This window comes from Canis lupus, chromosome 31 (genome assembly GCF_011100685.1).
Source record: "Canis lupus familiaris isolate Mischka breed German Shepherd chromosome 31, alternate assembly UU_Cfam_GSD_1.0, whole genome shotgun sequence".
Classification (NCBI taxonomy): domain Eukaryota; kingdom Metazoa; phylum Chordata; class Mammalia; order Carnivora; family Canidae; genus Canis; species Canis lupus.
The window spans coordinates 37,430,705-37,446,507 of NC_049252.1; the positions used below are offsets into that span (position 1 = coordinate 37,430,705).

General features: G+C 40.7%; 1 protein-coding gene across 2 annotated transcripts in view; it reads right to left on the bottom strand.

The window, feature by feature from the left end:
* Positions 1 to 1,784: 1,784 nt before the first annotated feature.
* HSF2BP (heat shock transcription factor 2 binding protein) overlaps positions 1,785 to 15,803 on the bottom strand; it is a 101,712-nt gene continuing 87,693 nt past the window's right edge. For both annotated transcript variants that reach the window (XM_038581595.1, XM_038581594.1), the window contains one exon: positions 1,785 to 3,302. In XM_038581595.1, the coding sequence (XP_038437523.1) occupies positions 3,094 to 3,302 (209 nt within the window). In that variant the 3' untranslated portion in view covers positions 1,785 to 3,093. The remainder of the gene's footprint in view (positions 3,303 to 15,803) is intronic.

Sequence of the window (15,803 nt, forward strand, 5' to 3'; positions counted from 1 at the left end):
AAGTGGGCCCAGAAGGACAAATATTTTATGATCCCACTTATAGGAGGTATGTAGAGGAGTCAAATTCATAGACAGAAGTGGAACAGAGGAGACCAGGGGCTGGAAAGAGGGCAGCCGGGGAATGAGGAGATCTTGTTTAATGGGTACAGAGTTTCGGTTTCGTATGACAGAAAGTATTGGACATAGACGGTGGTGGTGGTTACACAACACTGTGAATGTACTTAATGCCACTGAATTCTACACTTAAAAACGGTCAAAATGGTAATTTTATGCTTATCTTTTACATCTATGTGGTAAATCCTGCCACAATTAAAAGACACTTGAAGAATTACAAGTGAGAAAAGACAAGTCTTCATTTTGCAACGTGCACTAGCACATTCAAAGGACTCCTTATTCTACATCTGGAGACAATTTTAAATGTGCACACTCTCAGAGCAGAGGGACAGCTGTGAGCCTACAGACGAGCTCGGTGAAGATGCAGGTGTACCAGCTGTGTCTTGACCTCCCCACCTGAGCCTGGCCTGGAAGAGCATCAAAGAACTTCTACTGGGTTCGTCACTCCGCCGTCTGAGCCAGCATAGTCCCGACAGGGTGCTGTATCCTGTAGTGCGTCCCGTACTACACCAGGATCTACGCCCAAGACTCTACTCTGGTCAGAGGAGTCCTGCTCAGGTAGTCAGCATCCACGGCATAGGAGAAAACAGCAAACTTTGTCTCACGAAATTAGTAAGTCTACGGGAGTATTCATCAACCTTTCCCCCTTCAAATTAATGTCATGGCAGGACAGCTCACGGCAGGACTGGTTAGAACCAGAGCAACAGGCACATTTACGACTCTCATTTGCACCCTTCTTTGTCCCTGGTCTGAGTGCCGGCCTTAGGCTGGTTTCAAGCCCCAGACCTGCGATGCTCTGCTTGGTGTTCCAATTAATTTTGAAATCCTCTGAAATAAGTAAAAGGCATGGGGCTATGTAAATATCCGGGATGAGGACTTCTCAACCCCACTCTGCGCCGTGCACAGACCCAGCTATGGAAAGCCAGCCTCAGAACCGCAGCATGGGTCTGCTTCTGAATGAGGATCTCTGAGCTCCGTGAGCAAGAGGGCTGCTCTGAGCACCGTCTCGGGCAGGATGGGGTGGTGTGAGGCCTGGCTGCTGCTGGCCTGACAGGCTCCAGGCCTTTACAGACAAACTGACAGCACCGTGGAGAAAGAAACAGTGCCTCAACTTAACGTCAGAGGAATTCTTTAAAAGAAAATAAATTTTAAAATATATGTGCTATTTTACTGCTTTTGTTTCTGATTTTAAATTCACAAGAGACCCAAACACTGCCAAGCACAAGCTTTTATACATACTTTTAAACTGAGATTTCGTTAGAACTCATGTGTCCCCCTTGACCTTCACATGAAAAACAGAAATATTAGAAAGGCTAAGCCATTCCTTAAGACTGGCTGTAAGTACTTTTCCTGTGATAGACACTCCACACATGGCATTTGTCATGCGTTTCTCCCTGAAGGAGTTTTCATGAGGACTCCTGCTATCCCTATAACACTTCAAAATTAGGAGAAAAAAAAAAGTATCCTTCTTGATCACATCCATCTACTAATTAGCTAAGCTATATAACACTCATGTTTGGCCCAGTTCTGTGTCTCTATACACTGCAGATCCCGTGTTTGGCAGGAACAGACCCAGCATTTCTAGAGGCAGCACAAGCTCATTACACTAGTTTATCTCCCATTACCTTATCAAACAAATACCCGAAAAGAAAATACCATGCTCGAAAAAGTACAAACACACAACATCCTCAATTTTATTCGCCAATAGTCAGACCTACAGAACCACAGCACACAGATGGATGGATTTCTGCACCCATGAATTTCAAACTGTCTCTTACAACAGCTCTCTGGCTCCGATGAGCTAGCAGTGCTCCGCAATCTGTCGGCCTGCGAGTCAGCACTGTGCCTTCCTCCAAGCCCCTGGCTTCAGCTTCAGCCATAAACTACACATTGCCTATAAGATCCACCTAAGAAGAATGAAATTACTCTAACATGCCACGCAGCAGAAACAGCTTATAAACGTATATTAGGCTGCCACCATCAGGGGATGACAGCTCTTTCCTTCACTCTGAGAGGATGCCCAGAGCCCAAGGGCCCGCAGCATCACTGTGAGGGAAGCAGCACAAGGGAGGAGCGAACGTGTTCCCTAATGTGACTTTATAGGGTGATGTGGATGGAACTTGCACTCTGGCACACATGGTGTCTGTGAGAAATGAAGTGGATCCCTCTGTGCTCTCTGCCAGTGGCCTAGGTGTGGTTGAGAAAGACATACATGGTGAAGGGATCCTGGGACACACCCACCTATGTCATGTGAAGAACTGCAACCAACTGCATGGACTCTAATCTATGAGGCCCTTTTCATGATATTTGTTATAGGAAAAATGGGACTTCTGAATGTATAGCCAAATGGCCCAGAACAATGGAAGGAGGGTTTTTTCTACCCACCAAGCACATGCATTATAATATACAACTTCCTAATAGCAAGTATACATTTCAGAAAACAATAGTTGTGCACATCAGTGACTCTTCTGGCTTTCTTTATTCAAAAATAAAACAGGCACAAAAAATAGAACTAAAATGTCCAATGTCACCTGAAATAGCAGGTTCACCAAAAGGTTTAAAGGTAAACTTGCATTTTAGGGTATTAATTATAACTAGAGAGAGAATGAATTGTTTTTCAAAAAAAATGTATCTCAGATAAATGCTGACCAATGGGGCAGATGGTTATTTCATCCTCTCTGTATGGGGAACCCACAGGTGTCAGAAAGTCTCCTGAGCAGCAGGAGCCGCTCTAAGACGGCCCTCTTCTAGGTGCAGGACATGGGCCTTTCTGGAAGACTGCCCCTGGGCCAGGCTAGCCAGCCACCCACAGGAAGGAAGTTCTGTGGTTCTTCACTTCCAGGAAGTTGTGTGGATACAAACACGTTCACGTCCCTCTCGAGCACTCACATTCTACCATCTAGAACACATGGCGCACAGTGATGGTTTCAGAACACAAAGTGGGGGCCTGGGGGAGGGGAAGGGACACACCAAGCATCCCTACACATCACGCTCCAGGGCGCGGAGGTCGTCCAGCAGCTCCTGGGCCACGGTCTGCAGGTGGTGGTTGCGGCTCTTGGCCATGGCCAGGATGCGCTGCAGGGGCAGGGAGCTCCGGAACTCAGAGGCCGACTTGGATAAGACTTCCGGCTCCAGGACCAGAGACTGGACGAGTCGCAGTGCATGAAGACACACTTCTGCGTCTGGGTCTGGGGGAGAGAGGGAATGCTTCTGGTTAGAATGAGACTCTACAGGAACGGAGGCAAAGTCTATTCCTCCAGAGCTCTTGGCCCTTCTGAATGACAGGTCTGACTCTCCAGCAACTACAAGCTGAATGAGAAACAGTGTTACTCCAATGTAAGAGCTCCACTCATAAGAGCGACACAATAAAACTCAATGACCATCTATTTAGTGACATCCTGTCTTCAAATATTATTCATAATCAGATCACTTTAAGATTCTGAACTAAAAGCACAAGGGCCTTTCATGGTGTTCTAATTCTGTCCACATAAGATTGTTTGAAGAATTATTACTTCATTTGTATTCCAAGTACATCAACCCCTTAGAGGCCACGTACAGGTACGGCAGCTCTTGGGGCCTCCAGGTCCCACAGAGTCATAGGCTACAGTATGCACAGTGTTGCCATGTTCCTGAGGAATTCTCTCTGGAGTTCAGAAGCTGGTACCCTGCATGGACTCTAGCACCACTAAAACACAGCTAGATGCAAACAGCACGACACAAAGCTACGCTCTTAACCAGGATGGATCCAACTCTTCTTACTGCTTACTCCTTCCTACTGGGAAACTTTAATATGCCATTGATCCACTTCTTGATTGAATATCATATTTGGATCCAGGCTCAACATAGGTACCTCTTTCTTAGCACTACACTTAAACCTTTTAAGAAGTAAGCGTGGGTTATAAGAGCAGACTTAAGTCCTCAGTGGGAAGTGTCACACACCAAGGCCACCCAGAGGCTTTTGCTGTTGACCCAGGGCTCCCAGGGCAAAGTGAAGACTGCTGTGCTCTACCCATGGAGGGGGCAACTTTCCCTAGTACGGGCTACCAAAGGCCAGGTGCAGAGTGTGGCTGTCACAGGGAGGAGGCCTGGGAAGGCCCTACCAGCCAGACACAGATAACAGGGGCTGAACTGAGATGACAAACAGCTCCCCTCGTCCTCCAGCATCAGCTCAGCAAACATTCAGCAGCCAGTAAGGGCAGTCTACAGCTGGGACAGGAGCAAAGTAAGAAACAGACACAGAGGGAAGGTCAACAGTAAGGGGCGGACTAGGGCACTGAGGAAACCACTCAGGCACCTCAGCCCTCACCCTCACTCAGCACAGGGGAAAGAGAGGTATTTGAAGCCCATGGTACATAGAAGGCAAGCACGGCAACAACAAAACCCACACTCATCTCATCCCACACCAACAGCCCAGCAGAACGAGGCATGGCCATGTCCACATGTCAACACCAGTGACCTCATTCTCTGCTGCAGTGGCTGGTACACTGCAGCCCAGAGGCCAAAAGCAGCCCAGGAACGGTTTCTATACAGGCTGTGAGCTAAGAGGGATTTTTACATTTTAAAGGGATATTTTTAAAAAGAGAGATAGAGAGAAGAAGAAGAATATGCAGCAGAAACCATATATGGCCCTAAAGCTTAAAATATTTACTCTCCAGACCATTACAGAAAAAGTTAGCTCTACTGCCCTGCACATAATGTCCAACGTTCAATCAGAAATGATGATGACAAAGCAAGGGAGACAGAAGGCCCAGAGTCGAGCAATAAAGTAATCAACAGAGCCAGACTGGGAGATGACCCAGCCACATGAACATCTAGAAAAGGAATCTGAAATAAGTATCATTCATAGATGGAAAAGCACTGATGTAGGGTTCCTACAGTACACCCCAAGCAGTGTAGTATTATTTAAAGATTATATTGTAACCCTAGGGCAAATAATAAGAAAAGTTTTTAAAGTGATAAGCCAACAGTGTAGATAAAATAAAATATTCAAATAATCTATAGCAAACAAAAAAAGAGGAAAAAATAAACGAGATATTTTCATATTTCTTTCTATATACATTAAATGAAAACTCTATAAACACACTGATTGGAAGACAGAGAATGCATAAAACAGTAAGACCTTACTATATATTGTCCATAAGACACCCAAGATAAATATAAAGACAAAAGTTAAAAGTAAAAACAAATATCTAAAATATGCCGTACAGGGCAGCCCCGGTGGCGCAGCGGTTTAGCGCCGCCTGCAGCTGCAGCCCGGGGCGTGATCCTGGGGACCCGGGATCGAGTTCCGCATCGGGCTCCCTGCATGGAGCCTGCTTCTCCCTCTGTCTGTGTCTCTGCCTCTCTCTCTCTAGCTGTGTCTCTATGAATGAATAAATAAAAAATCTTTTAAAAAAATAAATAAAATATGTCATACAAATACTACTTAAAAGAAGGCTACAGAGCCTATATTACTACCAAACAAAGTAGACTTCAGAACAAGAAATGTTACCAGGACTACAGAGTGACACCGCATAATTATAGAGAGGTCAACACAACATGAAGACATAATGGTCTCAATTATGTATGTACCCAACAAAAGAGCTTCAAAAGACACAAAGCAATATATGATAGAACTCTATAGGCAAATCTATTCACAATCAGAGTTGAAAACTTTAATGCTATTTCCATTACTGACTTAAGAAAGGAAGGAAAGAAAATCAGTTAAAACACAGAACCCCTGAATAACACAAACTAATTGAGTTTAGCAAGGTCAGCATACAATGATCAATTGTATCCACATATTGGTAACAATACAATGGGAAAGGAATTTTTTAAAAAAAAGAATATCATTTACAACAGCACCAAAAACATAAAATATTTAAGTATAAATCTTACAAAATATGTGCAAGATTTGTATGCTAAAAATCATAAAACATGGACATAAATTAAAGATAACCTAAGTAAACTGAGAGATATAACACATTTATGGACCAGAAGACCCAATATTGTTACAGTGTCAATCTCTCCAGTGATCTATATATTCGGTGCAATCCCAATCAAAGTCCCAGTAAGGCTTGTTTGCAGAAATCAACAAACTGATTCTCAAATTTATTTGGAAAAGTGAAGGAACTAGGACAGCCAAAACAATTAGAAAAAGAAAAACTGAAAGATTCAGAGTACTTGATTTCAAGACTTAGTTATCAAGACAGTGTGATATGGTAAAGGGACAATCATAGAGACAAATGAAATAGGATTAGAGAAACCTGGAACAGACTGCAGTTTTGTAAAATCTCAACAAACACATAGATGCAATTGATATCTTTTTTAGAAATGCATTTTAATAAAAAAAATAGCAGCCTTTTCAGATTGCCTGTCTGGCTTAAGTCAGTGGAGCCTGGGAATCTTGATCTCAGGGTCCTGAGTTCAAGCCCCACATGGGATGTAAGCATTATTTAAATTAATTAATTTTTAAAAAGGATTCCTCGGGGCACCTAGGTGGCTCAGTTAAGCGTCTGACTCTTAGCTTCAGCTCAGGTCATGATCTCACAGGTGGTGAGACTGAGCCACATGTCAGGCTCCACACTCAGCATGGAGTCTACTTGAAGATTCTCTCCCTCTCCCCTGCCCCTCATGTGCTCTAAGATAAATAAATCTTTCATTAAAAAAAAATTCCTTAAGTAACTCCTAGCTGCCTTAATGTTGATATTTCATTAAAGACTAAATACAACCTTATCTTGACAAATAGACCTTCAAGGCCAGGTATACCCTACTTTCAGCAACAGATTAGAAATTTACGTCATCTCTCCCCACCTCTTCCCTCCACAAACTTAAAAGTATATAATCAGTTGCTCTTTATCTTCCCCAGTGTAGCTCCTTTAGTCCAGGGTCCCATCCCCATGCTATAATAAAAACAACTTTCTGCACCATAAAAAATTAATTAATTTTAAAAAATAACAGCCTTTTCAACAAGTGCTGGAAAAAGTGAACACATGTAAAACCAGAGAATGTGAATCCATACCTCACCTCACATATAAAACTTACATGAAAATTAGTAATAGACTTAAATGTAAAACCTAAAACTAAAAAACATCTAGAACACAAGACAGAATCTTTGTAACCTTGAATTTGGTAAGAATTTCTTAGATAAAAAACAAAAAGCACAATTCAAGCAAGAAAAAAAAAAAGAATAAGCTGTATCAAAATTGAAAACATCTGTTCTTCAAAAGATAGAGTTAGCAAATAAAAAGATGAACCTGGAGGCCAGGAGAAAATACTTGTAAAATATGTATCTGATTTATTTTTTAAAAATACCTGAATATAGACTATAAACTCAAATATACTCAATAACAAAACAAATAACTCAATAAAAATTATCCAAATATTGGAAAAGACACATCTTTTCATGTGCTTACTTCCCATTTATGTATCTTCTTTGGTTAAATATATTTTCAAATATTTTATTCACAATGTCTTTGTTCACAGTTGCCAAAAACTGGAAATAACCCTAACATCTTTCAACTGATGCATAGAGAGACCATGGTATCTCCGTAGAGTAAAAAAAAATATGTAAATATCAGTAAAAGAAATTAACAACTGATACACACAAATACATGATGAATCTCAAATGAATTACACTGAGAAAAAAGCCAGACCTCAAAATCTACACACATCATGATTCTGTTTATATACGCAAAACTACAGGAAGAGAAAAGAGATCTGTGGTTGCCAGGGCTTGGGAGTGAGGAGGAGGTGATCACAAAGTGGCGTAAAGAAAATATTCTGCAATGATGAAACTATCCTGTGTCTTGATTACAACAGTGGTTACATGGTGTGTGCCTATGTCACAACTTCTAGAACTCTGTAGTAATAAATGAATTTTACTCTATGTAAAATTATAACTCAATAAGCCTGACCTTTACAAAAAGAAACAATTACATCTCTGGACTCTTACCCTTTTCCCTGCCCCTAAGCAATTGCTCTTTCCCTCGAGGACTGGGAATTTATTTTCTAAAGAATCCAGAGCAGGGACATTCAGCACAATTGAAGATGGAGGCTCTGTCTGGAAAACACATGAATTATGTGAAAACACATCCACAAATTCTAAGATACTCTCTCTTCCCTACTCTGTTTCCAGAGTTTGTAGGCCTCTGCCCTATAGACAGACTAGATGAATCCTCTCCAGCCGATCTGAATAACCCAAGAGAAAACACCTAAGGGTGCTGACCTGTGGGTTCCCACTGAATGGCTGAACAAGCTCTCACTACAGTCAAGTTCCCAAGCCTCACCCACGTGCTAGGGCTCCCAATCAGCACATTGCACTCCCTCCCATTGTTTTTTCTAGTGTAGGTAGCATACGGTATTAGGTTTCAGGTATATAATATAGTGACCCAACACTTCTATACATTACTCAGTGCTCATTAGGATAAGTGCACTCTTGAATCCTCATCATCTATCTCACCCAGCACCCCACCCACCTTCCCTCTGGTGATCATCCATTTGTTAAGAGTCTGTTTCTCAGTTTGTCTCTTTTTTATCCTTTGCTCATGTGTTTCCTTCCTGTTTCTTAAATTCCACATGAGTGAAATCATATGGTACTTGTCTTTCCCTGACTTCCTTCACTTAGCATAATATTCTCTAGCTCCATCCATGTTGCCGCAAATGGAAAGATTTCATTCTTTTTTATAGCTGAGTAATATTCCATTGTACAAACACACACGCACATCTTTATCCATTCATCAATGGACACTTGGGCTGCTTCCACAGTTTGGCTATTATAGATAATGCTGCTATAAACATAGGGGTGCCTGTATCCCTCTGAACTGGTGTTTTTTGTATATGGGGGGCTAAGTATCCAGTATTGTAATTACTGGATCACAGGATAGTTCTATTTTTAACCTTTTGAGGAAACTAAACACTGTTTTCCCAGTGGCTGCACCAGTTTGTATTCCCACAAATAGTGCACAAGGGTTCCCCTTTCTCCACATCCCCACCAACACCTTGTTTCTTGTGTTGTTGATTTTAGCCATTCTAAGAGGTGTGAGGTGATATCTCAGTGTGGTCTGGATTTGCATTTCCCTGATGATGAGTGATGTTGAGTATCTTTTCATGTGTCTGTTGACCATTTGTATGTCTTCTTTGGAGAAATGTCTGTTCCTGTCTTCTGGCCATTTTTAAATTGGATTGTTTGGGTTTGGGGTATAGGGTTGTATCAATTCTTTATTATTTTGGATACTGACCCTTTATCAGATATGTCATTTACAAATATCTTCTCCCATTCTGTAGGTTGTCTTTTAGTTTTATTGATTGTTTACTTGGCTGTGCAGAAGCTTTTTATTTTGATGTAGCCCCAATAATTTTCTTTTTATTTCTCTTGCTTCAGTAGATATAACTAGAAAAATGTTCCTATGGTTGATGTCAGGGACATTACTGCCTGTGCTCTCCCCTCTAGGATTTCTATGGTTTCAGGTCTCACATTTAATATATTTTGAATTAATTTTTGTGTATGGTGTAAGAAAGTGGTCTAGTTTCATTCTTTTGCACATAGTTGTCCAGTTTTCCCAACACTATTTGCTGAAGAGACTGTCTTTTTCCCATTACATATTCTTTCCCCCTTTGTCAAAGATTAAATGACCATATAATTGTGGGTTTATTTCTGGGCTTTCTATTCTGTTCCATTGATCTCTGTGTCTAGTTTTGTGCCAGTACATACTGTTTTGATGACTACAGCTCTGTGATACAACCTGAAGTCTGGAATGTAGTACCTCTGTTTTTGTTTTTCTTTTTCAGGATTGCTTTGGCTATTCAGGGTCTTTCATGATTCCACACAAATTTTAGGATTGTTCATTCTAGTTCTGTGGAAAATGCTATTGGTATTCTGATAGGAATTGCATTAAATCTATAGATTGCTTTGGGTAGTTTAGACACTTTAACAATACTTGTTCTTCTGATCCATGAGCATGGAATGTCTTTCCATTCTTCATTTCATCTTCAATTTCTTTCATCGATGTTTAGTTTTCAGAGTACTGATCTTTCACCTCTTTGGTTAAGTTTATTCCTAGGTATTTTATTATTTTTGGTACAACTGTAAATGGTATTGTTCTCTTGATTTCACTTTCTGCTGCTTCATTATTAGTGTATAGAAATGCAACAGATTTCTCTATGTTGAGTTTCTGTATCCTGTGACTTTACTGAATTCATTCATCAGTTCTAGCAGTTTTTTAGTAGTCTTCGGGGTTTTCTAATATAGAGTATTATGTTGTCTGCAAATAGTGAAAGTTTTCCTTCTTCCTCACCAAGTTGCATGGCTTTTATTTATTTTTCTTGTCTGATTGCTGTGGCTAGGACTTCCAGGACTATGTTGAATAAAAGTGATGAGAGTAGATATCCTTGTCTTGTACTTGACCTTAGGGTAAAAGCTTTCAATTTTTCTCCACTGAATATGATGTTCACTGTGGGTTTTTCCATATATGGCCTTTATTATGTTGAGATATGTTCCTTCTAGATCTATTTTGTTGAGAGTTTTTATCATGAATGGGTGTTGTACTATAAGTCCCACCCTTAAACGTGAGAAGACAATGCACATCATCAGACCCCTGAGAAAAAGATGGTCATTATTTTCAGCAGAAACAAAAGGAGGGAAAATAAAAGAGTGTGTAATAAGAAGAGAAATTTTTAAAAAACATTGCTGATACTTTCCTCAAGGAGATAAAAGAAGTTATATCATCCATTAAGCAAGAATGAGATGTTGTATTTTTTAATCCCCCCCCTAAAAAAAAGGCTGTTAGAAATTAAATGCATGATAGTAAAGATGAAGACCTCAATAGGAAAGACAGAAAATAAAGTTAAGGAAATCTCTTAAATGTGGTGCTAAAAGAACAAAGAGATGAAGAATACAAGAAAAGAGGACTAGAATAGGAGGCTCAACACCCAAATAACAGATATTCCAGAAAGAGAAAACTGAGTCAACAGAGAAAGGAAATCGCTCAGTAATGATTCAGTAATTCAAAATAACTGATAAAAGATTGCTAGAATTAAAAGACAAAAGTTTCCAAACTGAAATGGGACCTTTTAGTTTCCACCAAAATTAATAAAATATACATGTAATAGACCAGGCATATCAGTATAAAATTTCAGTTCAGAAAATGAAACAAAGAGGGGATTCTATAAGCTTCTAGAGGGAAAAACAGACCACATACAAAGAATTAGGCATCAAAACTACTCAACATTGGACATTACAGGATAATGCAATAATGTCTTCAAAATTCAGAAATAAAAAAAAAAACAAAATTCAGAAATAAAAAATAATTCTATACCCAGCCAAATTATGACTATTATAGGTGAGGGTAAAATAAAGACATTCCAAACATATAGTATCTCAAAAGTTTTGTGTCCCACACACCCATTCTCTGGAGACTCAACAGGACATGCTCCCCCTAAACAAGGAATATACCAAGAGAGAAGATGACATAGGATACACAGAATCAGGAAGGCTGACACACACAGGAGAATCAGCCTGGTGACAGTCTTGGAAGGGAACACAGACTAAGAGAAAGGTAATCATCTTATGTACCAAAACGGTGCAGGGAGGAAAGTAACAGAGAATTTGGGTCTGTTCAGGCCACAGATCAGCAAATTCTGGTTATAAACAATCATGGAAAATTTATTACTTGAGACAGAGACTGTTGCTGTAGATGGCTCAATTATGGGTTTGGAGATAAATGAATCAACTAGAGTGTGAAAAGGCATTTACCTGACTCCCACACAAAAATGACATAGATATGAAGATTATATGATGAGAGTTTTCAAGCAGCCAATATAAAAGTTATTCAATGAGTAACAGCAATCTGCTAGAAGCAAATAAAAAACAGAAAGTCTCAGCAAAGAAATCAAAGATATAAAGGACAACAAAGGGGAAATGTTAGAACTGAAAAATATAATAACTGAAATTAAAAACTTGATAGAGAAAAAAATGGAAGGGACAGAGGAAAAATCAGTGAACTGGAAGATAGGAAAATAGAAATTATCGAATCTGAGTAACAGAAAAAAGACTGAGAAAAAAAATAAACCTCCTGGGTCCAGTGAGACTGTAAAGAAGATCTAACATTCATATGGCTGCAGGCTGGAAAATACTCTAAGAAGCAATGGCTGAGATTTTACCCTATTTGGCATAACACAAGCATACAGATCCAAAAAGCTGAGCAAACTCAAAGTAGGACAGACCTCAAGAAATCTATGCCAAGACACATCATAGCCAAACTTCTGAACAAAGAAAATAAATATTTAAAGCTGCAGAGGGAAATGACACATTGTTTACGGAAGGAAAAACAATCCAATGATATTGGATTTCTCACCAGAAACCATAGAGACTGGAATAACATGACACAACACTTTCCACATGTTGAAAGAAAAGAATCACCAACCTAGAATCCTATACCCAGTGAAAATGTCCTTCACAAATGAAGAGGAACTCCAGCATTCTTAGATGAAGGAAAATTAAGAAAATCTGTCATCAGCAGACTACAATAGCAGCAAGGCTACACCACACAAACTTGTACAGGAACATTCGCTACAGCACTGCTCAATAACAACCTGTTGAGAGTGTAGCTCAGCTGCATCCTGGGATTGCTACCTCACCGTGCATTTCTTTGGTCAAATGGCCTAATGGTAGCCTCTCAAGCACAGCCCGCAGAGTCACAAGCAAATGTTAAGTCCCTGGTATGACTTATCCCACAGCCCTTGTGATCAACAACCCCCCACCTCACCTCCCAGCATCTTCCCCTCATGTGCCCTCTACTTAGATAAGATCCCCACAGGGCTTCCCTGAGTCCTAACTCTTCTGGTTTGAACTGATCAGTCCAGCCCTAACCCAGGAACCCCAGACCCTGATAAAGGCACTTGGCCCCCTCCTACCCCTCCCCCCGTCTGCACTCCACCTTCATCTCCCAGTGTGGCACCTCAAGGTGTCCTCTAGGACCTCTTTTTCAATTCCTCTTGTGGCCTACTGTTGAACCATAGCTCACCATCCAGCAACCTGTGCTCCACTTAATAAGTGTTGACAATTTATAACATGGCCCCAAAGTGGAAATGACCCAAATGTCCATCAAGTGGCAAATGAATAAACAAATTTTGGTATATCTACACAGTGAAATATCATTTGGCAATGAGAAGGAATGAAGTATTGTTGTACACACTACAATACAGATGATCCGTAAAAACACACTACATGAAAGAACCTACAAATTATAAAATTCCAATTTTATGAATGGCCCAGATTAAGGTAAATCCATAGACACAGAAAGCAGATTAGCAGTTTCCAGGAGCTAGGTGAAGAGAATGGGGAGTGACCGCTAATGGGCATCCTGGTTTCTACTAGTAGTGATGAAAATATTCTAAAATTAGGTAGATGGTAGTCATGCTTGCACTACTCTGTGACTATACTAAAAACTACTAAATTATACACTATAAATAGTTGAATTTCATTTTTTGTGAATTACATCTGTTTTTAGAAAAAGATTAGTGGAAAAACTGACAAAATTCTAATGAGCTAAAGATGAGGTTCTAATAGTGTAACAATGTGGGTTTCCTATTTCAGTAACTAGTCTATGGTTATGGAAGGTATTAACATTAGGAGAAGCAGGGTGAGTATCACTGAATTATTTTTCTCCTACAGTTGACATGCCATTTTTTCTCACGACTTTCAATATTTTTCTTCTTTGTACAATCTCACATGTACAACTTCTGCAACTTTTCTGAAAATCCGGAAGAATAAACTGAAGAGACAATTGCTAAACGACATTCTCTAAACAGGAAAAAAAATGATAAAAAATAATTTTGGAACACTAAGAAAAAAATAAAGGATGAAAAAATAAAAATAAGGGGACATATTATATTTGCCGGTTGATGCAAAAATTATCCTAACGTCTGATATGGTTCTCAATGTAAACAGATGGAATATTTAAGACAACTGTAGAACAGGGATCCCTGGGTGGCGCAGCAGTTTGGCGCCTGCCTTTGGCCCAGGGCGCGATCCTGGAGACCCAGGATAGAACAAATGGGAGAAGATAAAGGGAGGGAAAGCTTGCACCCTGCACTTGAACTGGAAAAAGGTTGACACCAGTAGATAGGGGTTAGTTATTATAATGAATGTAAAAATACATAATAAAAAACATTTTTCTTGGATGGTCTTGTCAAAATGAAGTTAAATTTTACATCAACCTGCACAAATCTGACATGTACAATTCAAACCTTTTGACAAACATATATATCCATATAATCCTAATGGGGTATGGAACGTTTCCATGACCACTGAATTCCCTCATCCCCCTTCACTCCTAGTCAAGCCCTACCCTTACATAACTGATGTTCTGATTCCTATCAGCATAGATTTGTTTTACCTCCTCTTGAAAATCATACATGTGAGACCACACTATTCTTTTAAGCACTATTTCATTATTAAAGCTCAGGGAACTCAAAACAAATGAAATAATATTCTGCTTGGAGTTTTCCTATATTTTTACCCTTTTTGACCTTCTGGGGATATTTTCTTCTCACAAAGTCCTATTGAGCAGTGCGATGGACAGGAAACCACTGCATCATACCAAGTTTCCTTCTAAATAGTACATGGATTTCTTTGTAAATGTTTTTTACATTTGGGAGTGAGGAGGACATGGTAGGAGAGAAGTGCACTAGGAGAGTTACTGGCAATTATAACCCAGCAGTGTGACTTTCCTGGTGACATCCCCCATAGCACTGAGCTCTCACGTCACTGGTGTCTGTCACAAACGCCTCTGAGAAGCACGCAGCTCACACAGTCACATCTGTCCCCAGCAGCAGCATCTGGAAGGAGCTGTGCCCGTAGCCAGGCTAAGTAATGCATCACATCCATGCTGAACAGCTGAGAAGGAACTGGTGCTGCAAGGTGTGCCAACTCAGTGTGCACTGCCCACGTGGGGAAGGAGGATTGACTACCGGCCAAAGATTCAGTGGCAGGCAACTTCCCTATTACTCTATGCAGGGATTTGGGGAAAAACCCAAACTGGAAGGTTAGGATATAATCATATTTCAATAAAATAATAAGGAATTTTAAAATTGCAGTTCTTTGAACACAAGCAGAACTGAAAAGTTTAACCCAGGTTCCTTAGAAAGAAGGCCCTGACAGGTGCACCTTCCCTCTGACACCAAGGAAGGTCCAAGAACTCCCCTCGCCCACCTGCCCCCTCACTATCCCTTCCCATTCTACACACACACTCATCATCACCATCCAGGTAGCTCTATGGCCCCAAACTGTGTCCCCAGGACACTAGCTCCCCAGATGGTGACAGGTATTTCCATCTACCCCACACCCATCCCACTGAGCAGAGGGAGGAAGGACAAGGACATGTGACTAAGACATCCCTACCTCCACACACCCTATTACAGACCCTGTCACAGGCACTGACTCCCAACACCACATGCCTCAAGCCATAGGCACTCACATGGACGCAGAGAAAGCTGACTGGACCCAGCCCAATGGATTACTTGACAGCTGAACTGGCTCCTTAAAGCACAGCTCCCACACACACTCTCACACACCTATTCACATGCACACTCCCACACATGCTTCCACACTCCCACACGCACTCATGCACACACACATGCTCCCACATACACTCGTACACACATGCTCCAACACAGGTGCTCATGCACACACACTCCCACACTGCAAGCTC